Genomic DNA, 16,082 nt, shown 5'->3' with positions numbered 1-16,082 from the left:
ATAAGGTTGTAAAGCAACACTAATATTTTGGCTTACCACTCTATGTCTAGCTACAAGCGCCGCCACTCAGTTTCTTACAGACTAAATTCTCCATTGTATGGCCTTCTCCAACCTGTCTATGCATGTAAAAACACAAATCTTATTAACTAACCCTCCAAGAAGTGCTCCTTATTTGCCAGGATGCTTCTCTAGCCTTACACCAGGACTCTCTTCAGATCTCACATCTTACATAATCAATAATGACTTTTCCATGACTCCACTAGAGTAAAACTCCATTAAGAAGGTAGGCTCCATTCAAATAATGGTAGCTGTTTTGCACAGAACAAAGCTTTCCCCCACCCTAATTAGCTGCATCACTTCTATAACGTTCCCAACTATTTTTAAATGAAGTACTGCATGAGAAATTAAACCTCTTTCAGAACACTGAGCATTCAAACCCAGCTGGATGACAAGCAGCTATTTCAGAGTTGAGAACTGCTATAATACAAAACAGCACCACCACTAAATGGGAAGCATATACAGTTCTACTTTAGGGTCACTGGAGAATAGAAAGGGATAGCGACAACTCTGACAAAATTACTGATGATTTCAAAAAGAAAATGGAGCACCAGGTGCCTATCCTGAATTTACTTTAGCCTTTGGATAGGGAGTAGTCTTCAAGAGTTTACCTCCCTGTTGCCCCAAGAAATGGACAACACAGGAACTCAAGTGTGGCTGTTGTTCAATTGACAGTACATGCATGATCAGCTCCAAACTGCTTTTTTCATATGAAGAATATTTTTAATTGGGATTTTTGTTAGGCACTTAAAATACAAACTATTCCTACAATCCTTTTAGGACTGTTGACGGATGGAGAGGTTTATCACTTACATCTACTTTTTCTCTTTCTTTTTTAGAAACTTTCTCAGAGCAACGAGTTTTACCACTTCCCATGCAGAACCACAGACTATAAAAGGTACCATAGGAAACGCTAGAGAGAGAGGGTGATCTTCTGTCCGTACTGAAGTAAATGAGAAAAAGATTTCACCCAGAGTCGCTGGTTACTATGAATGTGTGTGTGTCACTGGTTATATCTTATCTCTATTTCACAGATTCCCCAGCAGTACTGGCAGGATTTTGAAAGACTCCAGGAGTTACATGTTAGAGTCATCCTCCAACTCACAGCTTATAAATTGCTCCAGGTAAATAGCTAAAAGTAGTTATTGCCACCTGATGGATATTCAGTGGCCTGTGTGAAATTATAGTCTCAGTGCAGTCCCCCATGAGTTGACACCATATTATAAAACCACTATCACAACTAGAATTAATTGTCCTTACAGCATGTTGGATGGACAGTATAGACAATCCTATGACAGATAGAACTGCCAACTTTCTTGGCAGTTTTAGCAGAAAAACACAGAATGCACATGAACACACTCTGATTTCTAAAATGGTCCCTCCAGGGCAGAGTTGTACACGCTGATGAGCTGTGCAGGGCAGTTTGTTTTGCTGGTTCTTGTGATGTCCTTTTTCTGATTCAGACACCTAACATGCTGCTAAATTTTTCTTATCAAATGAATGAGTTTTAGTATGGAAGAAAGCTGACATCCCACACAATGCTCTCATAGCACAACTTCACTCTCCTTTTATTCCTGATATATTTCTAACACTAAATCTTCAATTAACTTTCTTTTTTAAATACATGAAAGAAGGAATAGCAGATTCTACTGCTGCAGTGTATGACACTTAGACAGCTATTAATCGCTCACTATTAAAGAAATCTCTCTGAATTCAGAATTTATTTTCAGAACTGTTTTCTTTTATCTGTTTGGCCTTTAGTCTGTGAAAGGAAAGACTACTACTTACAACTCCTAATTTAATCTGACTCTCCTAATTTTGCTCAATCATCGTATTATTTTAAAGCAAAACACAAAAGTGTCCAATTTCTGCCTTCTAATATGTGTATAGGAATCCTACCTAAGGCAATGGAAGCTGCATGTGCAATGGAGGGAAATTAGCCTAAAATGATTATTTTCCCCATAAATTATGTTTTCATTGTTTAAGCAATTTCCTTTCAATGAATAACCAATTATAGTTTTTAGTGACTTGTCTCATAATTCCATTTAGAAAATTTATTTTTAAATAAACTAGCCTCCAGAAAGATTAGCATTAGCATTCTATGAAACGGATGTTTAAATAATCTGACAAGTTGATATCTCTGCACTATTCATAATGAAAGGATTTGTTAAACTCACAACGTGAGAGGCCTTCTTCTGAAAGTAATTATGAGTCAAACAAGAAGCCAAGATGGTTAGTTTTGCAGAGTGTACACTAAAAACTCTGTAGAATATATATAAAAAGAAGTAAACTTGCTACAGGTGCACCAGTCTGAAAGAAGAACTGTTAAAGTATCTTGAGGTATGAAGCTTGGTTTACCTTGGAACTTCAAATCCCATAGCTTGTTTCTTTCCAGACACAGTCATTTTGGTAACTTTCGGCACAATTTTAGAATCGATTCTGGTTGACTGGGAATCTCTTGGTTTTCCTAGCAGCAGAAAAATTAAAGTGTGAACTTAAAATTGGAACTAACATTGATGGAATAATAGAAGATTTAACAAGTTACACTCCTAATATACCCCTTTTTTTGGCAGCCCAGAAAGTGTGAATTTCACACTGAAATCAAAATAAAAACATTTTCGTCCTGTATCTACAATGTAATTACCCATGGGACTACATAAACAAATGTATTTCCAGTGAAAGGCTCTATTGTTTCTTCACTGATTTAGACGTAGATGGTGTTATTCAAAAGTCAACCTCAATCTTCTCGAAAAACTCCATAAAATAAATTGCGTATCTTCCCAGAGACAATAAGGAATGAAGAAGAGGTTTTGTAGCCGATTCACTGGCTGACTGAGTGGAGTTGATTTGTTCTTGTTGAATGTATGTATCTTTTTTAATGCTGCTGGGTGTGTTATGTTATAGCAAGATTAAATGAGTGAGTTTCAGGTCACATTTTTACTATTATTTAAAACTAAACAAACCAAACCAAGCATATAATGTTTTACTTTGAATTATGTGAACTGGTATTTCAGCGGTCTTGCAAAACCTAAAAATTTTTCAATCAAATTCCTTTGAACGCTGTACAAAAGGGTCATTGACCTCTGAAAGAGAAGAATCTCACATTCCTAGCAAGTCTTCTTAAGTCATGGCTCTGAGATGCAGTCATATTGTCCAATAAACCAGTAATTCTCATTTTCAACATCAAATGAACTCTTCTTTCTTGATGAATAAGTATTTTAATTGTTCTGCCTATAGTAAGATGAGTTAAGAGTCATTTGATCCTACCACTCAATGGTTACTTTTTATTGTATTTTAAGCATGACAGCTATATCTTCAAAACCACACAATCAAATTGGTATACAGGTTATATATAATTGTGGTCAAGGCTCTTAAAGTTAATGTTTCAGGTGAGGGAACAGAATACCACAGACAGTTCTTTAATAGAGAGTAAGCCAAAAGAGCATGTGCATTTTTTTAAGATCCCACAGCTGGTCACAATATTCAATATTTAATGAGTTTATCTTCAATCTCTTTGCTCAATTTTCCCCACCTGTAACATGGGGATAATTATGCTCACTTTTATTTGTAAAGCATTTGGAGATCTATGGGTGAAATGTGCTTATAAGAGCTAAGTATTATTAATACAAGGATTAATATTTTTATATATATGCATGCTGACAAAAACTGCAAATTTTTAGATTTAAAAATCTTTATTCAAATATGAAAAATAATAATTGGTTTTGATCAAACATACACACGTATCCAGAGTGGGTGTAAATAAGGGATAAAATAACAAAATGCAAGAAAATAAAGGAGTGATAGACATGAAAAGCTCAGAGTTACTTTTGACATATGCATGAGATGCTATTAAGTTTATGCATCATACACAAATAGGATGATGCTAGTAATGCATAAATTACACAACTGTCTAAAATAAATGGTGTGGATTGAAAACTTCTCACAGGTCATGGACCACTGGTTGAAAACAAAGTGTTTGTTTGGTTTTTAAAGCACTTACACAGGTCAACTAAAGACTAAACAGAGCTATTCAACCTGAAAAATTACGTCATTCTTATTACTATTTTGCTTTTTCTCTTCCCACTTTAATTCTGACATCTCTCTAGCAGCCATATCTCAAAATGCTTATTTAATTTAATGTTATTATTTCTTGACCTCGTTAATGCCTTAAAAGTTAAAATTTAAATCCTAACGAAAAATCTGATTCTAGAATCTGTACTTATATATATTTTTTGTGGCTCTCAAAACTGGTATCCAGTTCCCAAAGAAAAGTTTTAACATAAGAACGGCCATACTGGATCAGATCAATGGTCCATCTAGCCCAGTACTGTGTCTTCCAGCAGTGGCCAGTGCCAGATGCTTCAGAGGAATGCACAGAACAGGGCACTTTATCGAGTGATCCATTACCTGTCATCCAGACCCAGCCTTTGGCACTCAGAGGTTTAGGGACACCCAGAGCATGGGGTTGCATCCCTGATCATCTTAGCTAATGGCTATTGATGGACCTATGGTCTATGAACTTATCTAATTCTTTTTTTGAACCAGTTATATTTTGGGTCTTCACAACATCCCCTGGCAACAAGTTCCACAGGTTGACTGTGCATTATATGAAGGAAGTACTTCCTTATAAGTTTGCTTTAAAATTGTTGACTTATTGATCTCATTGGGTGACTCCTGGTTCTTGTATTCAGCGAAGGAATAAATAATACTTCCTCATTCACTTTCTCCACAACATTCATGATTTTATAGATCTCTATCCCCCCTGTTGTCTCTTTTCTAAGATGAACCATTCCACCCTTTTTAATCTCCCCTCTTGTGGAAGTGGTTACATACCCCTAACCATTTCTGTTGCCCTTCTCTGTACTTTTTCCAGTTCTAGTATAACTTTTTTTCAGATGGGGTGACCAGAACTGCACACAGTATTGAAGTTGTGGGAATGCCATGGATTTAAATATTGGTATTATATTTTCCCCTTATTATCTATCCCTTTACTAATGATTCCTAACATTCTATTAGCCTTTTTTTCTGACTGCCATTACATATTGTGATCTTTTCAGAGAACTGTCCACAATGACTCCAAGATCTTTGGGTGCTAACAGCTAATTTAGGTTACATCATTTTGTATGTATAGTTGGACTTATGCAAATTACTGTGAATTTATCCACACTGAATTTCATCTGTCATTTTGTTCCCGAGCCACCAGTTTTGTAAGATCCCACTGTAACTCTTTGCAGTCTACTTTGGACTTAACTATCCTGAGTCATTTTTATCCTCTGCAAACTTTGCCACCTCACTGTTTACCCCTTTTTCCAGATCATTAATTAAAAAAATTGAACTGCATCGGTCCCAGCACAAATCCTCAAAGGACTCCGTTTTTACCTCTCTCCCCTGTAAAAACTGACCATTTATTTCTACCCTCTGTTTTCTTTTAACCAGTTACTAATCCATGAGAGGATCTTCTCTTTTCCATGACAGGCCTACTTTGCTTAAAAGCCTTTGGTGAGGAACCTTGTCAAAGGCTTTCTGACAGTCCAATTATACTATATCCAGTGAATCACCCTGGTCCACATTTGTTGAATCCCTCAAAGAGTTCTAATAGATTGATTAGGCATGATTTCCTTTGACTCTTCCCCTTCACATTGTGTTCATCTGTATAGTAAAGAACAGACGTATCAATTTCCCTGGTACTGAAGTTAGGCTTACTGGCCTGCAATTGACAGTATCACCTCTGGAGTCATTTTTTAAAAATACGTGTTACATTAGCTACCCTCCAGTCATCTGGTACAGAGACTGATTAAGCAACAGATTACACACCACAGTTAGTAGTACTGAAATTTCGTATCTCAGTTCCTTCAGAACTCTTGGGTGAATGCCATCTGTTCCTGGTGACTTTTTAATTGTTTAATTTACCAATTTGTTCCAAGATGTATGCGTCATGCACTTTTCTGGACCAGCCTGCATTAATGTCCATGAAACGTCCACGGTGATCCACAAGTGCCTGGAGAACCATTGAGAAATACCCCTTGCGATTAATGTACTCAGTGGCTAGGTGGTCTGGTGCCAGAACTGGAATGTGCATGCCATCGATCGCCCCTCCACAGTTAGGGAAGCCCATTTGTGCAAAGCCATCCACAATGTCACGCATGTTGCCCAGTGTCACAGTCTTTCAGAGCAGGATGCGATTAATGGCCCTGCACGCTTCCATCAACACGGGTCCAACGGTCGACCTTCTCACTCCAAACTGGTTAGCGACCAGTTTGTAACCTATCATTTAAATCAGCTTCTGTACCAATAACTGGAGGATAGCTAATGTGACACCAAATTTTTAAAAAGGGCTCCAAAAGTGATCCTAGCAATTACAGGCTGGTAAGCCTGATTTCAGTACAGGGCAAACTGGTTGAAACAATAGTAAAGAAAAAAATTGCCAGACACATAAATGAACACAATTTGTTGGGAAAAAGTTAACATGGTTTCTGTAAAGGGAAATCCTTCCTCATCAATTTACTAGAATTCTTTGCGGGAGTCAACAAGCATGTCCACTGGATCCCCCCAACAACAATGGGGATCCAGTAGATATGGTGTACTTAGATTTTCAGAGATCCTCTGACAAGGCCCCTCACCAAAGGCTCTTAAGCAAAGTAAGCTGTCATGGGATAAGAGGGAAGGTCCTCTCATGGACTGGTAACTGGTTAAAAGATAGGAAACAAAGGATAGGAATAAATGGTCAATTTTCAGAATGCAGAGGCATAAATAGCGGTGTCCCCTCAGGAGTATGTACTGGGCCCAGTTCTATTCAACCTATTCATAAATGATCTGGAAAAAGGGGTAAACTGTGAGGTGGTAAAATTTGCAGATGATACAAAACTACTCAAGATAGTTAAGTCCCAAGCAGACTGCAAGAGCTACAAAAGGATCTCACAAAACTGGGTGATTAGGCAACAAAATGGTAGATGAAATTCAATGTTGATAAATGCAAACTAATGAACACTGGAAAACATAATCCCAATTATACATTCACTGTGCAGCAGCAGTCAAAAAAGCTAACAGAATGTTGGGAATAATTAAGAAAAGGATAGATAATAAGACAGAAAATATCTTATTGCCTGTATATAACTCCAAGGTACACCCACATCTTGAATACTACATGCAGATGTGGTTGCCCCATCTCAAAGATATATTGGAATTGGAGGTTCAGAAAAGAGTAACAAAAATTATTTGGCATATGGAATGGCTTCCATATGAGAAGAGGTTAATAAGACTGGGACTTTTCAGCTTGAAAGAGAGAGGACTAAGTGGGGATATAACAGAGGTCTATACAATAATGACTGGTATGGAGAAAGTAAATAAAGAACTGTTATTTACTTCTCATAACACAAGAACTAGGGTTCACTAAATTAAATTAATAGGCAGCAGGTTTAAAACAAAAAAGAAGGGTTTTGTTTTTTTTTTAAACACAACACACAGTCAACCTGCAGAACTCCTTGCCAGAGGATGTCGTGAAGGTCAAGACTATAACAGAGTTCAAAAAAAGAACTAGATACATTCATGGAAGATAGGTCTATCAATGGCTATTAGCCGGGATGGTATCCCTAGTCTCTGTTTGCCAGAAGCTAGGAATGGGTAACGGGATGGATCACTTGATGATTGCCTATGGAGCACCTAGCATTGGCCACTGTCAGAAAACAGGATACTGAGCTAGATGGCTCTTTGGTCTGATCCAGTATGGCTATTCTTATGTTCTGAAAATTACACCAGTCAGTTTAATTTTGATATTTGGAAAGATACTGGAATAAATTAGTAAACCATCCATTTGTAAGTACAGGGAGAATACTAGGTGTATAAGGAATAGCCAGCATGGATCTGACAAGAACAAATCATGCTAAACCAATATAATTTCCTTCTTTGATGTGGTTAGTGGTCTTGTGAATGAGGTGATAGAGGGGAGTAGATGTGACATATCTTGAATTTAGTAAGGCTTTTGACACAGTCCCACACAACATTCTAATAAGCAAAATAGGGAAATGTGGTCTAGATGAAATTACTATGAAGTGGGTGCAAAACTGGTTGAAAGATTGTTAAAGATAAAGAGTAGTTACCACTGGTTCATTGTCAAACTAGAAGAGTGTATCTAGTAAGGTCCAACAGAGGTCAGTCCTGGGTCCAGTCATCATCATGATGTTCCCTTTATGCCTCCGGCCTTTAGGGTAGCGATGAAGCTCCTCCACTCCTGTCTGTTTCTGGCTAGTCTTTCAATGGTTCCTCAGCTGTGCCCCCGGTTTACTATTCAATATTTCATTAATGACCTGAATAATGGACTGGATAGGACGCTTATAAAATTTGCAGATAACACCAAGCTGGGAGGGCTTGCAAGATTTTGGAGAACAGGACTAAAAATCAAAACTGAAGAATTGGTCTGAATTTAGCAAGATGAAATTCAATAAAGACAAGTGCAAAGTACTTCACTTGGGAAGAAAAAAAATCAAATGCACATCTACAAAATGGGAAATAACTGGCTAAATATTAGTACTGCTGAAAAGGATCTGATGATTATAGGGAATCACAAATTGAACATGAGTCAACATCACACAGCTGCAAAAAAGGCTAATATGCTGAGGTGCAGTAACAGCAATGTCGTATTTAAGACATGGAAAGTAATTGTCTCAATCTACTCTGCACTGGCGAGGCCTCAGCTGGAGTACTGTGTTCAGTTCTAGTCTCCACATTTTGGGAAAGATGTGAACAAATGGGAAATTGAGTCCCGAGGAGAGTGACAAATACGATAAAAGGTTTTCTAACTTGATCTATAAAGAAACGTTAAAAAACTGGGCATTTAATCTTAAGAAAAGACAACTGAGGAAGGACCTGATAACAGTCTTCAAATGTGTTAAGGGCTGTTATAAAGAGGATGGTGATCAATTGTTCTCCATGTCCTTTAAGACAGGACAAGAAGTAATGGGCTTAAACTGCTGCAAGGGAGATTTAAGTTAGATATTAGGAAAACTTTCTAACTGTAACAGTAGTTAAGCTCTGAAATAGGATTCAAGGGAGGTTGTGGAATTCCCATTACTGGAGGTTTTTAAAAACAGATTGGACAAACACCTGTCAGGGATACTCCAGGCTTACTTGGTCTGCCTCAGCACAGGGAGCTGGACTTGACTTCTCAAGATCCTTTCCTGCCCTACATTTCTATGACTATTCAATATAAGATTAAACGTTTAGGGCCTACTTTGGTAGAAATATTAGGGTCAGATACAATGGCCCAGAATTCTATTGAGCCAAAGATCGTTTTGGCAAAGGGGAGAAGTGGAATATGAAGGTGTTAATTAGGACTCCTTGATTCTCAGGGCCAGTCCCAGCCCTGATGTGACTCAAAGCAGCCCAACAGCAGAGGACACAGGCACAGAACTTGCTCTACTATATTTGTACCAGCAGGGGAATTCTCCAATAAGGGAATTCTTTGCTGGATATCGAAAGCCAGATTATAGCCTCTCTGCTCTGCCTGAGCAGTTAAAAGGCTCTGCTACACAGAGAATTTGGACTAGGGTGACCAGACAGGCGGTGGGGGGGAATAGGAGCCTATATAAGAAAAAAAAACCCAAATCAGGACTGTCTCTATAAAACTGGGACTTCTGGTCACCCTAATTTGGACTAATATTTACATCCTACTTGTTTCAGTGGCAACTGGAAGCTGCAGTTACATCACCTCAAACTGTTAATATCACTATACACAAAAACACTAGATAAAGGGTAAATTTTTCAAAAGCACGTAAGTAATTTAGGAGCCTGTGTTCCGTTTTCAAAAGTGTCTTATACTCCTAAGTGCTTACAGCCAATGAAATGTAGACTCCTAAGTGTCTAAATTAGTTTTGAAAATGAGACAGGTGCTTCTGTAAATTTTACATCAATCTATATTCCCTTTATTTTACTTTTACATATGTGGAACTTCTATTTTCTACTTTTAGCAACTGTGTGTAAATGTAATGCCCTTACAGAGTGTAACACTGACCACCTTGGAGACTGAAGACCAGTTTAATCACAGAACAGAGCCAGCAGCAATGCAACCTTCCCCAAACATTCAGCATGTCTCTCTCAACCCTAACCTGGAAGGACCTCCTCTAAGAAGAAGAGTATGATTCAGTTTCAATGCCCATTCAGTCCTTGGACTCTCTGCTGAGATTACCAAAAAGCAGTGGCAGTTAAGATAGTGGTTATGAACATTTGTGCACTGAAAACTCATATATTCACAAATTCTAAGGTCAGAAGGAACTGCTAGTCTGACCTCCTGAAGGCCATAAAACTTCCCCAAAATAATTCAGTGTGTGTATTGTATTGAAAAAAATCTAATCTTGATCTGAAAATTGTCAGTGATTGTCAAATATATTTATCAGAATCCTCCTGCCAAGAAATGAATTTAGGTTCATATAAAATACATATGGATGATGTGAAACTGATTATTGGAAAAGCAGCAAAGAATCCTGTGGCACCTTATAGACTAACAGATGTTTTGGAGCATGAGCTTTCATGGGTGAATACCCACTTCGTCAGATGCATGTAGTGAAAATTTCTAGGGGCAAGTATATATATGCAAGCAGGCTAGAGATAATGAGGTTAGTTCAATCAGGGAGAATGAGGCCCTGTTTTAGCAGTTGAGGTGTGAAAACCAAGGAAGGAGAAACTGGTTCTGTAGTTGGCAAGCCATTCACAGTCTTTGTTTAATCCTGAGCTGATGGTGTCAAATTTGCAGATGAACTACAAACTACAAACCCAAGAAAGAAACCAACAGGACTCCACTGGCCATCACATACAGTCTCCAGCTAAAACCCCTCCAACACATCATCAGGGATCTACAACCCATCCTGGACAATGATCCCACACTTTCATAGGCCTTGGGTGGCAGGCCAGTCCTCGCCCACAGACAACCTGCCAACCTGAAACATATTCTTACTAGTAACTGCACACCACACCATAGTAGCTCTAGCTCAGGAACCAATTCATGCAATAAACCTCGATGCCAACTCTGCGCACATATCTACACCAGCGACACCATCACAGGACCTAACCAGATCAGCCACACCATCACCGGTTCATTCACCTGCACGCCCACCAATGTAATATACGCCATCATATGCCAGCAATGCTCCTCTGCTATGTACATCGGACAAACTGGACAGTCTCTACGGAAAAGGATAAATGGACACAAATCAGATATTAGGAATGGCAATATACAAAAACCTGTAGGAGAACACTTCAACCTCGCTGGCCAACTATAGCAGACCTTAAGGTGGCCATCCTCCACCAAAAAAAACTTCAGGACTAGACTTCAAAGAGAAACTGCTGAGCTTCAGTTCATCTGCAAATTTGATACCATCAGCTCAGGATTAAACAAAGACTGTGAATGGCTTGCCAACTACAGAACCAGTTTCTCCTCCTTTGGTTTTCACACCTCAACTGCTAAACAGGGCCTTATCCTCCCTGATTGAGCTAACCTCATTATCTCTAGCCTGCTTGCATATATATACCTGCCCCTAGAAATTTTCACTACATGCATCTGACGAAGTGGGTATTCACCCACGAAAGCTCATGCTCCAAAACGTCTGTTAGTCTATAAGGTGCCACAGGATTCTTTGCTGCTTTTACAGATCCAGACTAACACGGCTACCCCTCTGATACTTGATTATTGGAAAGGATACAGAGACTAATTTCTCAGTATATGTTCTGTCTTTGTTAATAGCAAGCATTTGCCATTAAATACTTATTTAAACCTAAAACTAGAACATAAGCCCTGCATATGTACTTTTCCATTATCTCACAAATTACATTACTGTATCTCCAGTCTAGATAATCATGCACTTTCAATCTTTAGAAGAAACATATCAAAACCTAGCACTGATTACTCAGCACTAATGTTGAATTAAACATTCAACAATTCAGAGAATGCAGAGTTAAAGTTGAAAACTGAGCCTTAATTCTGCCCATGCTTGTGACGTGAAATATGATCTCAGTATTACTATAAATGATTTGTCAAATATAATAAATCAGAATTTCTTGCACATTTATAGAGAACACTACAGTACATGGTTTGGCATCTCAATAAGTTCTACAAAACATGCCAAATCTGAAGAAATGATTTAGTAGCTTTTAATTTATTAACATTTAAAGTTGGTAAGGTCAAAACATTAGTTCTTTTTTAAAAAAATCAATTCAATCATTGAGAAGCTATGAATCAGTCTCACTTGTAGGTTCTGAATGTGTAAGTTAAAAGGTGAGGAAGGATGGTCTTGTTCTTAAGGAATGGAATTGAGAACTAGATATTTTGACTTCCATTCATGAGAATGGCCATACTGGGCTCCACCCCCACCCACTCCCTTCCCCCAAATTACCACCCCCACCCAGCTCCAGGCCCCACCCCACTCTACCTTCTCCTAAGACCTCACCATGCCTCTCCCTGTCCCTGCTCCATGCTACCCCATTCCAACCCCTCCCCCGAACCCAGCGCCTCCTGCACATCGCGGAACAGCTGACTGCAGTGAGCAGAAGGTGCTGGGAGGGAGAGCAAGTCGTTGATTGGCAGAACTGCGGACAGATGGGAGGCACTGCAGGCAGAGGGCGGAGCTGGCTGCTGGTGGGTGCTAAGCACCCACTAATTTTTTTCCATGGGTGCTCCAGCCCTGGCACACCCATGGAGTCAGTGCCCATGATACCGGATGACACCAATGGTCCAAACAGCCCAATATCCTTTCGTCTGAGAGTGGTCAATGCCAAATGCTTCAAAGGGAATGAACAGAACAGAGCAATCATCAAGTCATTCATCCTCCATCATCTAGTCCCAGCATGTGGCAGTCAGAGGCCTAGGGACACCCAGAGCATGGGGTTGCATCCCTGACCATCTTGGCTAATAGTCAGTGATGGACCTATCCTCCATGAACTTATCTCATTCTTTTTTGAAACCAGTTATAGTTTTGCCCTCCACAACATCCCCAGGCAATAATCTCTGCAGGTTGACTGTGAGCTGCATGAAGAAGTACTTCTTTTTGTTTGTTTTAAACCTGCTGCCAACTAATTTTATTGGGTGACCCCTGGTTCTTGGTATGTGAGGGGTAAATAACACTTTCTTATTCACTTTTCCATTCACCATTCCTTGCTCTGTCACAGACTTTCTATATGACCATGAGTAAGTAGTCATTTACACTTAGTCTACCTGTATTGTGGCAACAGCCACCAATGATGTAAGTACTTACCAGACTGTGCTCAGGCTCCGTGTAACATAAATCTGTTCCAGGTATGATTTTACGGCATCAAGAAAAAAAGCTTTACCTTGACTACATTAGTGGTGCTGCACTGTTTGTAATATGTTTTTTTTTTCCTAATATAGAAGCACCCTTTCTCTGCTTAATATTTCGCCATCTGTAAAGTGACTATAATGATAACCAAGGCCCATGTCCACAAAAATCCATCCCTTGTCACAGAATGATGCTCCAGAATCCATGCTATCATTTAAAAAAAGTTTCTATGCCATTACTGTTGTAAAAACCTTCCAAACATTAGCATTGTGCAAGATAAAGGATGCAGAGATGTCAGCCTGAGTCTAGTCTGTGTTTCACTTGTGTGAAGTGTAAACTGCACTCATTCATCTCAATGGGAAGTTTACAGGGACATCTACTCATGCAAATTTCAGTATCAACAGAATTAACTATTCCACTGTTAATCACTACAACATCCAGCTCATGTGCATATCCAACAGCTTTCTCTGGGTCAAATCTCCACTGTTCCTTACCCAACTATAAGGACCTCCAGCTTCCTGACAGCTTCTATAATATAATTATGCATTTTCCAATCAAAACTCTGCAGAACAAGAAAAATTAAAAAAGAGACAATATAAAATTGAGTGTTATAACAAATTAAGGAATGAGGAATATTACATTGATTTTTCATGTTTTGTTTTCATATTTAATTCAATAAAACACTCAATTTAATACATTTGAACCTGCCACAAAATCTCCAATCTGCTGTACTAGAATGCTGCCAAACTCAGGAATCTTACTGCACAATTTAGATCAAGATAGCCATGGGACCTCCAATGGCAATTACCTCATTTACAGGGATGCATTGAGGCCCACTTAAGAGTTTGTGCAATGCTCTATAAACATGATCACCAACCGGTCAATCAAGATCGACTGGTCAATCCTGGAGACTCTCCCAGTCGATCGCAATCTCCAGCTATGGCGGTGTAGAGGGGTCACTGGGAAGTGGGGGATGGGTTCTCCGTGCACTGCTCCTGCCTGCAAGCACCACCCCCACAGCTCCCACTGGCCAGGAATGGGGAGCTGTGGGGGAGGTGCCTGCAGATAGGGATAGCATATGTAGCCACGTGCCGCACCCCAGATGCTGCACGGGCACGCTGGCCCCTTCCAGGAGTGGTGTGGCCACATGATGCACTACTGGCTGGCTGGGGGATAGGAGGTGGCCCAGCTCATGCTAGGGAGAATGTGCCGATGTGCCTGAGTGGGGCTGGGGGCACGCAGGGAGCCTGCACCCCAACCCCTTCCTGGAGTCAGCACCTCATACCCTACCCTGCACTCTGAACCCCCTCCTACACTCCAATCCCCTACCCCAGTACTGCCTCCCCACCAGAGGCAGCACCCATACCCTCTCCTGCACCCAGCTCATCCCGGAGCCCCCTCCCACACTCCGAACCCCTCGTCCCAGCCCAGAGCCCACACTCCCTCCCAACCCCCAACCCCCTGGGCCAGCCCAGTGGAAGTGAGTGGGGGTAAGGGAGCGCGAGCGACGTGTAGGGGGGATGGAGTGAGCGGAGTGGGGCTTTGGGGAAAGGGCGGGGTAGATCTTAGGTTGCACTAAAATTTAAAAAAAAGTGTTCTTGTGCATAAAAAGGTTGTAGACCACTGCTCTATAAGTACAAGGTATTAAGGCCAGTCAGCAGTCTTGGGAATTGAGCTCAAAAATTCAGGATTCTCAACCACGTGCTCTTTTTGCCTTGTGACTCAGAATTAGTAGACTACTATTACCTCATCCTCAGCTTTTACAATGTCCCTTCCAAACTTCCTAAAATATTTGAAAGGTTTGCTGAACTTGAATATTTAAAAGTTTACATTCTGCTGAAATATGTTTTACAATGTCCTCATCACTAGAAGGCACTTTTGCCCAAGCAAAAAAACTTAAAAGCAAAGTCCACTGCACGTGAGAAACAAGTACCAGTTGGCAGAACCAGCGCTAGGGGTTTGAGCGCATTAGGCGCACGGCAATTTCGCCGCCCCACGCACTGGTCCCGTGGCTCCGGTGGAGCTGCCACTATCCTGCCTGCGGGAGGTCCACCGGAGCCACATGAGCAGCCGATCGTCCACAGACACCACTGTGGCAGCTCCACCGGAGCCACCTGCCGCCCCCTCTGGCAAAATGCCACTCACCAATAATTCTGGCGCCCTAGGCAATTGCCTAGGCTGCCTAAATGCAAGCGTCGGCCCTGCCAGTTGGAACAAATAGGATGTGGTTTTCAGACAAATATACAAAGTAGTAAAGGACTCCAGGACAGGAAAACTTAAAACATGAAACAGAACAGACTTTTCTATATTTGCCAAGAGGCATCAGCAGCTCTTTAAGGAGTGATAAAACAAACAGCAAAGATACACCAACTAGCTCAAATTTCACACTATAAATATAATAATGTAAAATTCTGCTTTGCAAAGAAAGCTGTTTTTCTACAAATTTAACTTATACAAACTCAAAACTAAGCCATTTTTAGTAAAATAGTCAAAACATTGCAACCGAATACAACATTTATAAATAAAGTACTTGCAATGTACAGTTGATGCTACTGAACATCTGTAACTGAAAACTTGAAAATTTTAAACGGGGAGGGGGGAAAAGGCAGGGTAAGTCAGTCCCACAGTATTGAGATTCAGCTACTCACAAGACATTACTGAAAACAATTCCTCAAATAAGAACACTGAGTTTTGTTTTTCTTTTTAAAAGAAAGGTTATTTCCTGAATACAAACCACAGACGGGG

The 16,082-nt window shown here is 40.1% G+C and overlaps 1 protein-coding gene across 3 annotated transcripts in view; it reads right to left on the bottom strand.

The window, feature by feature from the left end:
* The window catches only part of LOC127049158 (HBS1-like protein), a 110,783-nt gene that overhangs the window by 36,032 nt on the left and 58,669 nt on the right, over positions 1-16,082 (bottom strand). For all 3 annotated transcript variants that reach the window (XM_050949655.1, XM_050949654.1, XM_050949653.1), the window contains one exon: positions 2,416-2,524. In XM_050949655.1, the coding sequence (XP_050805612.1) occupies positions 2,416-2,524 (109 nt within the window). The remainder of the gene's footprint in view (positions 1-2,415; positions 2,525-16,082) is intronic.

The sequence above is a fragment of the Gopherus flavomarginatus genome, chromosome 4 (assembly GCF_025201925.1).
Source record: "Gopherus flavomarginatus isolate rGopFla2 chromosome 4, rGopFla2.mat.asm, whole genome shotgun sequence".
In the NCBI taxonomy this organism is placed as follows: Eukaryota; Metazoa; Chordata; order Testudines; family Testudinidae; genus Gopherus; species Gopherus flavomarginatus.
The sequence above is the reverse complement of the archived record's forward strand: the minus strand, read 5'-3'. Positions and strand labels throughout refer to the sequence as shown.